Below are 10203 nucleotides of genomic sequence, written 5' to 3' on the forward strand. Positions count from 1 at the left end.
GGAGGGTGAGCCGGGGAGGCAAAGAGAGAGGGGGGGAGGCGAGGGGGAGGAAGGCAAAGAAGGAGTAGGTGTAGGGGGCCTGCAGGGTAGGGTGGGGGCAACAGAGGAGTAGGGGCTTAGGTCTAGGGTTTGGGGGTGCAAGGGTGGCAGGTGGGAGCTGTGGGGTGGGAGTGAAGAGGCAGGGGGCTGGATAATGGTGTTCGCGAGGGTGGTGGTGGCAGTGGTGGCTGAGGGTAGTGGTTAGGTAGGAAGAAGAAATAGAGGAGGGAGAAAAAGGAAATAATACCCTACAAATACTGGCGGTATACTATAAATACACGTGACAAATAAAATGACGATTTTAACATCAGTTTTCCACAGTTTTTAAGATGCAGATTTTTAAAGACTTTTCATTTTAAATAGCACAAAAAATTTGTCAAAATATAAATAATAAAAGTCTCTCTGACCCAACCGTTAGATTCATAACAAAACATTCCGGTGCATGAACAAGAGATTGTCGACTTCTTAAATTAACTCAACTCCAAACTGGTTGGAATCTGAATCATGTGTCTGGTCCTGAACAGATCCGACTAATCGTTTTTGCTAGGTTTAGGCAACATATTATACCTAAAACAAGGGTGAAAGTTTCCTTGACATCTGCTCTTATTCATATTGCCTCTAGCATCCACTTTAATCCATTACTCTAATCCAAATTAAAAGCATCCATCCTAAAACTAAATGAACAATGTTTAAATTATTGTGAGTTGAGTGATCTTGCTTATAAATTAGAAGTATAAAATTATAAGAAACAAGAGATTCATGATAAAAAACATGAACACATGAACAATATTATACCTATACAAGAGGTATGTTACTCTACTGAAACAAGCAGTCATTTTTTACTAACCCAGTTCGTAATAAGTCAATAATCCACAAAACTAAGAAGACTTTAGAGGAGCCAAATGCATATACTATTTAGTATCAACTATCTAGTATTTTATCATCATAGTAGTGATCTGTATTACTGTATAAAGATGAGAGAGATTGTTACTTGGAAGAATAGGCTTGACCTTTCAATAGTATCGTCTTTTAAATGTGTGAATGTCTAGACTCTTGAGTTCTTTATCTAGCTACTTCAATTGACTAATAGTTGGGTCGTCTTTTGTCGAAATGCAGGAAAGTCAAGTTTCCTCGAAAAACTCCATGCACGAAGAAGACCAAGATTTTACTATACGGGAAGATGTTGCACGCAGCGAGCGGGAATGGATTTAATAGCTCACATAGACACAAGCAGAGAGAACTGATATTCCTATATATGATATTGGAAAAATTATCCAATATCACAACATTTTTGTAATTTTTAAGACAAAAATTAACATTAAAAAATTATAAATTATATAAAAAAATTATAATAAAATTATGCCTGCTGTATTGCGCAGTAAATGAGGTGTATTCTTTGTATATGGTTATGGAGCAATGGGAAAGACGTACCTGTGGATCACTATGTGTAGCATTAAGGCGTAAAGAGAAAATTGTTTTGCCAGTTGCATCAAGTGGAATCACCTATTTGTTGCTTCCATGTGGGAGAACTGCGCATTCTAGATTTGGTCCACCGCTAAATGTTGATGAGAACTCAACATGTCATGGCATTAAGGCTGGATCAGACTTGAAAAATTTACATATGAAGACAAAGCTTATCATTTGGGATGAAGCTCCCATGATACATAAATATTACTTTGTAACTCTTGATAGAAGCTTAAAGGATGTTATGCAATCAATAAATCCAGGAAATCATCATATCCCATTTGGTGGTAAGGTAGTTGTGTTTGCTGGTGACTTAAGAAAAATATTGCTTGTTGTTCCCATAGGTAGCAGGCAAGATATTGTCTTTTTAGCAATCAATAGTTCTTATTTATGGAACTTTTGTCGTGTGCTTAGATTGACACAAAGCACACGTCTTAGAATAGGACCCGATAAGTCAAATCTGGAAGAAGTTAGGGAGTTCTCTAAGTGGATTCTGAACATCGGAGATGACAAAGTTGGTGAATCGAATGATGGTGAAGCAAATATAGAAATTTCTCATGAAGCATTGATATATGGAGGAGATGACCCTATTTCTCCAATAGTCGATAACACATACCTAATCTAGAAGATAACATCAGGGAAGCAAGTTATTTTCAAGAAAGAGCTATTTTTGCTCCAACTAATGAAATTGCTGACATGGTTAATGATAGTGTTTTGTCACTCTTACTAGGTAAAGGAAGAATGTACTTGAGTTCAGATGTAATTTCAATGGAGGAAGGGAGTTGGAATACACGAGATGTACTCTACTGAATTTCTGAATACAATCAAGTGCGGGAGTTTGCAAAAATCATAATATGACCTTGAAGGTATGGGCACCGGTGATGCTACTACAGAATACTGATCAGAATTCTAGGCTTTGCAATGGTACTAGGTCAGTCATTAAGCACCTTGGCAATCGAATTATCAAGGCAGTTGTTGTATCTGGTAGTAATGTTGGTGATAAAGTTTTTATTCCACGGATGACACTTACCCCCATCAAAATTCCCATAAAATTTCAAAAAAGACAATTTCCATTGGTTGTTTGTTTTGCAATGACAATCAATAAAAGTCAAGGACAGTCCTTGCTGCTTAGCGCACCTTGGCTTATATGTCCCTCGACCAGTAATCAGCCTGGACAATTGTATGTGGCTATTTCAAGAGTTACATGCAATGTGGTCTATAAGGAAGTTTTTCAAAATGTTTGAATTGTGTATAGCATTGTAATTGACACTATTTTTTATGTTTCAATAAAGATATAGTATAACTGTTTGTTCCTTTAATAATGTGTTGTCTATTTAATTTGATCTCAAGTTTCATTTTAATACTCTCATCAAACAAAAATGTTACTGTCATTAATAACATGTCTCTTTTCGTTTAATAAATAATTTATAATATGACAATATGGTTTCCCGTGCATTTCTGCACGGATTAAAAACTAGTGGATTTAGTATAAGCTCACATAGACACAGGTAGAGAGCAGTGATATTAATTCCTATATATGATATTGGACAAATTGTCCAATATCATAAGATTTTGTAATTTTTATGACAAAAATTAACATTGAAAAATTATAAATTATAGTTTTTTTATATTTATTTGGGGCTTGTTACTTAATATCTAGTTGATATGTTATACATTTTTGTTGAAATCCCGATCCGGATCTTACGATCCTACGATTTTAAGATCTGGAAGGACCTCACCGATCCCGATCCTACATAGGATCTTAATCTTGTAGGATCTTTCGATCATACCAAACCACAAAAAATCACATGGTAGGATCTTAATACGATTCTACAATCCTACAAATTTGCGATATGATTATATCGTAAAAAAAGTCAAAAAGTAATTTCACATATTATTTTCTCCTATTAGATTTTGGTTGCGTGTTAATTCAATCTTATATTATTCAAAAACTATCACCATTTGCTAATAAAATAAGTCATTATTAATATGTGTAAATTTTTAATATGAGATTCTCACCATATTCTAACATAATTATCACTATCTTACTGAATTGTAGAATCTTACGATCCTACCGATTCGATTCTACCATCCCCTACGATCCAAAGGAGGATCCTGATCCTAATAACTGATATTATATGACTAGTACATCAAATCTTGACATAGTCTTATCATATCGATTGACTACTATATCATATTTTGGGTGTATCTTATCATATCAAGTGAATGTTATATTATATTGCAATCAAGTTGCTAGTAAAATTATAAAAACGCCATTATTTGGGACAAGTTATTCAATATCGGATATGGATGAATACTTTCTCCACAAACACTTGACCAGTGGGTCAACCTGATACTTGTTCGATCTGAACCTAGTACGACCCGAGAAGGCCAGTCCTCACTCTCCTAAGATCTAATTCTGACCAAATCATCACCGTTTTTTAGATTCTTGTGGTCATATTTTTATAACAAAATGAGCCCCTACTGTAAGTATAAGCACAACTAAATTTGATACTTCATTGTCCTGGTAATTTGGCACTTCATAGTAATAGCATCACTAACTCCAGATTTCAATACTGCAGTAATGCAATTCTTAAATTCAACCTTCAAAAACAGAATATTTTTTAAAAATTTCGAAACAGACGAGGGGAAAACTATTAGCAATAAATGCAACTTATACTACTTGGGTTTTCTAGTTAGGTTCAAATCCAACAATAAATGCAAAGTTGTAAACTTTAATTGAGAAGTAAATTAATAAACAGAGACAAAGACTTAACGTGGTCTGGTCAACCTTGACCGACATCCACAAGCAAGAACGTTGGAATGGTTTTTAGTGTCTCAAATGGAGGAATACAATGGAAAAGAAGAAAGTGAGAAGGAAAGAGAGAAAATTCTATTTTGTGGCTAATAATGATCTTAAGGTTCTCAAACGACTTTAGGATGCCTTATATATGGCCTCCTAAAGTTTACAAAATGACCTAAAACAAAACCAAGTAAATGCTGAAATATCCGAACAAAATCAACAGGGTCAAATAGCCCGCCTCAACAAGTATCCGTCCGCCCGAGAAACAACCGTTCCCGCCTGGGGCAGAGAATCCGAAAGTTCCTGCCTCGAGAAGTAGTTTGCAAAGACCGGTCTTCCACTATCCAGGCTACATTACCCGCACGTGAAAATACGTACACTTCCTTAGAATACGAACCTTGACTTGAATTTCTCCAAACATCTCTAATTACACATAAAATAACAAATAAAACTCCAAGGCTCCAACCCATAGGGGCCTACAACTAACAAGAGGAGAGACCAACCAAGTTCACACACAAAGTGAACTTAGTGGTTCAGAAAGGCTTTGTCAACATGTCGGAGGGGTTCTCTTGGTACAAAGCTTCATCAAGGTCTACTCCTTTTTATCAATGACATCATTCTTCTATGGAACATGTTTTGGTTCTTAGCCAAGTGAATGTCACCTTGGCTATCACAAAATACGTACACCTCCTTAGAATACGAGATAATCTCCCTAACCAAACCTTTTAGCCACTTTGCCTGTTTGAGTGCCTCAGTAATCGCCATAAAATTCGCTTCTTTGATAACCCGAATTTTTCTGACCATTTTACAGAAGATTAAGCACAATAAAAGAGACCTTGGTCGAGCTAACTCGGACTATCACCATCACATTCACCGAACAACATCGGAGAATGTGGAACTCAATTCCCAATTCTATTGAAATTAATTTAACTATTACAACGATCCCCTGATTCTCATACTCTACTCTCATAAATCCCTATGGAAAATCCGACAAAGTTTCCTTATCAGAATAGGACAACTCTAAAGCGGGAAATATCATGAACCTATTTATAATATTAATTAAATCCAACTCCAAGTACACAACAGCCTCAAGGCTTTCGTGGATCAACAGCCAACCGAGAATCAGGAGCACTATCGGCTTTTCAGGGTAGAAATAGAAATTAAATAACTAAATACAAAGTCAAGCGTCCTCACCTCAAATTTAAATACAACATCACTCGAGCTCATATCAGATTCGACTTGCAAATGAATAACTCTCGGCTTCAACCTGAACCATTTAGAATACTGCCACCCACGAAGTTACAGGTCACAAAAATGACAAAACAATATACACACATCACTAAAGCTGAGTACTAAACCCGTAAACAAGATTATTAACACATGCTTCGGTGATTTTTAATTGGAAACGACTCAACAATCAACATAATCGCAACAATCACATCTGTTGTAACACGCATAACATCAACTCTTGCTGACCACATTCATATTATATCTTGATCCAATTATTTATCTTATAATACACCATCATACACATATCAGTAAAAGCATCAAGACGACGTCCAAGCAATCATAACAAAGACATATTTCATTTATCTTTATTTAATTAGTCCTCAAATATATCACGGTTCCTTATTAGGAATCTAAGTTTGCCAACTCTGAGATAATTAACATACTTTATTTCCTTTAATCGATTTCTTATCAGAAATCCAAACTTATGATTTTAAATACTATGTCAATCCTTTTCTTATACTTTTACAAACAATTCCTTATCAGGAATTAAATAACATGACAATATTCTACAACACAATTCCTTATCGGGAATCCAATAACAAGTGCATGATTAAAAACTATTACCGCAAGTGCATAGTGTACGATATAACACAACTAGCAAATATGGCTCGAACCCACGAGGATTGGATGTTAATACTATAATGTTACATTACCCACTTGATTAAATGAATTTTCAATTATACAAACTAACTATGCTTAAGCCAAACTTATTAGAATAATATTATAACTATAATAAATCTACCAATAATGACTATGCACTAGCAGCATAAACTATAGACTAAGACTACATTTAACTTAAGAAAATGACGAAAGTACAATCTTAAGCAAATAAGCTACTGGAATTGCAAGGGCAGCAATAATAAAACTTGAATCATGATAATGGATATTGGATTTTAGAAAAAGACAAAACTATGACTATAGAAGAATTGCAGTAGTATTCTGAGCATCCTAAGATTGAATTATGGAGTTGTAAGAGAACAAGCAACATCAAGCGACTATAAAGAAAAATAAAGAAAAACCAAAATAGTTCTTACTCAACGAAAGGAGGAAAGAAGAAAAAAACCAACTATGAGTAGATTGCAAATCAAAGTGTCAAACAAACGAACAAACCAAAAATTAGAGGAAGAAAGGAACGAAATTACCAAAACAACTTCTGGCAATTAGCTAAACCTGAATCAAACCAAAGAGAATCACTGTTCATCGCTGTCACCGGTGAATTGACAAAATCAAACTATATTGTATCCTACAACTCAACTCTAAAATTATTGTCTGTTGGTGTTGTTGTTTCTGCTAGGGGTGATAATGAGCATGACCTGTTCGCTAACAGTTCAATCTCGGCTTGGTCAAAGCTCAATCAAGTCTCGTTCATAGCTCGACCAAAGCTCGGTCAATGCTCAGTCAAAGCTCGGCTCGTCGTCGAATTTGCGTCTCCCTATTTGCATCAAACAAAAGAAAGACTGACGGAAATATTCAAGAATAGACAATTTGCGTCGAATGTCAACATAAATCCGACACAAATAACTAGTATAAATAGGATTTGCGTCGGATGATCTGGGGTACGCGACGCAAATGACTCCAACAATGTGCGTCGGACGAGCCCAATCATACGACGCAAATCCCATATGCGTCAGACGTCTACAAATGTTTGACGCAGTTGATTATATCCCAGTTATGATAAATGATTCATGATTTACGTCGGACCTATAAGTCCCATCCGATGCAAATCACTTATAATATATAAACTAACCTACTTCACCAATCCACTTTAACCTTAATCTCACTACATCTCGCTCTTCCTAAACTAACCTGCCTCACCAATTCACTTCAAACCTAGGCTCCGTTTGGTAGGGCGTAAAATATTTTCAGTGTAAAATGATTTTCATGGAAAACAATTTACAATGGAAAACACAATTCCAAAATTAGTTTTCCGTTGTTTGGTTCAATGTAAAAAAATGATGAAATGAAAGGAAAATGAAAGGGAAAGTAAGGAGGTAGTGAGAGGAGTGTAGAAGAGAGAGAAGGAAAATAGTTTTCCCTTCATTTTGGAAGGAAAATGGTTTTCCATCCTTGGGAGAGTAATTTTACCCCAAGGGAAAATGGTTTTACACTCTTTTGCCAACCAAACAATGTAAAACTGAAAATAGAGGAAAACAGTTTTCCGGGAAAACGTTTTACGCCCTACCAAACGGAGCCCTAATCTCACCGCATCTCTCTCTTCTTCACCAGCCGCATCTCATCAAAACCCTAAATCCTTCTGCATGTTTCCTCCTGTCTCAGAATTTTTCGTTGGTAAAACAAAAAAAAAGGTTCTACAAGAAGAAGACATTTACAACCCCAAAGAAGGAGCCTCTTGCTGTACTGAAGCTCTACAACGTTAATGAAGATGATGATAACCGTTGAGTTCTTGTTGATATTGAAGAGATCACGGTTTTAGAAATTAGTTTTAGTTGAATTTTATTTATAGATCTAGAATTTGCCTCTGTATTTGATATGTTGCTAATTTTTTTTCATTCTAATGTATCTAAAAATTTCAAACGTAAATTAAATTTGTAGCGTATGTGTGTCAGAATCTTAGATGCGTTATTCTTTGTTAGATTTTTTTTCGTTTATCATTTTTGGGATGAATTTATGGGATTTTAGTTTATATAAGTGTAAAAAGAGGTGAATTTGGGAGTGAAATTTCACCGAATGATAACGAATATCAAAGAAACTAGTTTCGGCCTGGTACTTTTTATTTGCAAGCAGAAGACACATGGGCGTTTCAGATGAGTCCACGTGTGCAGTGGAGAGTCGTAGATTTCCATGTTACAACATTTATCCTAAAAGAGGTTTTTTACTGTTTAGCGCCAAGACGGTTAAAAATCCATTTTATCTTAAGTGAACCACCTTGTTTTTCAAAAAATGGTAAATGGCACCATTTTGCCGGTTTTAATCGATCGATGATAAATGATTCTTGAATACACCAGTTATATTTTACTGGAAAATCATGTTGTTTTTACCCCACTATAAATCTGGACTTTTGTCCTTTCTCAAACCATTTCACATCTTGAGAGAATTTTTTTAGAGAGAGAGACGCTGCCGTTTTTTCTGAATTTCTAAAGAGAGAGTGCGTTCGTCCAGAATTCGTTAGCTTCAACGATCGTCTGAGTAGCTCGTCAGGTATTCCCCTTCTTCTTCTTTGTTCTCAATTCTTTACTTTTCTTTTTTAAAATTCAAAAAATGGATTTATCTTCTTCGTCGAATAACCCCAGCCGCCTATGAGTTGGACTTGACTCTAGAATAGATAACCTTCCTTCTTCGGCATATTTTAGAGTTGGGCCTATTCTGGTCGGTCATGCATTTTAATTTTATGGAACTGCAGGATAAAATCAAACGACCTAGTCTTTACAATGCAGGGTAATCTGGCGTGCGTCAAGCAAATCGCCCGTCTTAGACGCGGAGTAACCCTCCGAACCTCCAATTCTGAGATAGAGGCGTCAACTGGTAGAGATCCCGATGATAGGGAGTGTGAAATCGAAAGTGCCCGGCCGACACCTGAGCATTCTTTTCCTCGAAGCATCCAGGAGGATAGACTCATTCAAGTGGCTTCCGAGGCCCGTCCCTCCGGAAGAGACATGGAGGTGGAAGAGGCCAATGGAGTAGGAAGTGAATCTCGAACTTCCAACGATTCGGACGACCCATCCACCACTTCTTTTGAAATTAGAATACGCTTAGGTCCTCTTTCTGACCCCAGATTCATTATAGCCAACAATGGTTGGTTAGGACGGGTAGGTACTGACCCTAGGCACTTTTACTCGGCCATTATTCCCATGACGGGCTTTTCTTTCGTCTTGCCAGGTAAAGACAATACCATGCTTAGTGCTCCTTCTGGCCACTTTGCTGTCTATCGGCTGGCTTTAGACACGGGACTGAGATTTCCTCTTCACCCTTTCGTTGGTCGGCTGCTACATTATTATAACATCGACCATAATCAATTAGCCCCTAACTCTTGGCAAAATATTTAACTTTCCTGGCCTTTTGTGAGTTAAAGTGCATCACTCCTTCTTTGTCGCCCTTCACCGAGATACTTATGTATCTAAGGTTCCTAAAACAGTAGAAGGAGTCTGGTTTAGTGTTTGTAACCGTCATGGCTTCCTTACATCTTGGCATAAGACATCCAAGATGAACGCCTGGAAAGCCGGGTTTCTGTTTGTCCAAGTGCCTAACGAGGTAGTGGCCAGGAGACATCGTTATTTTAGCTGATGGCCCACCAACACTGGACGAACAACATCTTTTTTAGAGATGAAGAGCAGTTCTGACGAAGAACTGGTACAATACTTCAGAATAGTGGAGTATTGTACCCCAAACAACTCCTCCTTTAAGGGACCATCCAACTGGATACCTTTTAAGGAAATGTGTTATAGTGATAACTTCCTGGTTGCCGCTGGCTTGCGGTCGGCCAAAGATAGAGGTATAACTTTTATTTCTTAAGTAAAACTCTTTGTCTGCGGAATTAGCCCTACTAATGATATGCTTTATCTTACATCTCTCCTGCCAAAGATGCTTTGAAGAAGTCTTAGACGGGAGATATTAGCATGTCTAAGTTTACTAACTCTCTCTGGAAGGAG

General features: G+C 36.8%; 1 protein-coding gene across 1 annotated transcript; it reads left to right on the top strand.

Annotated features, from left to right (window-relative positions):
* Positions 1-1447: 1447 nt before the first annotated feature.
* Positions 1448-2128, top strand: LOC125498545 (uncharacterized). Its single transcript, XM_048646773.1, has one exon. It carries the CDS (start codon positions 1448-1450, stop codon positions 2126-2128), a length of 681 nt encoding a protein of 226 aa, XP_048502730.1.
* Positions 2129-10203: the final 8075 nt, after the last annotated feature.

Source organism: Beta vulgaris, chromosome 6 (assembly GCF_026745355.1).
Source record: "Beta vulgaris subsp. vulgaris cultivar EL10 chromosome 6, EL10.2, whole genome shotgun sequence".
NCBI classification, from domain to species: domain Eukaryota; kingdom Viridiplantae; phylum Streptophyta; class Magnoliopsida; order Caryophyllales; family Amaranthaceae; genus Beta; species Beta vulgaris.

Coding starts and splice junctions, on each gene's coding strand:
- LOC125498545 (XM_048646773.1), top strand. CDS start 1,448: ATGGAGCAATGGGAAAGACGTACCTGTGGATCACTATGTGTAGCATTA.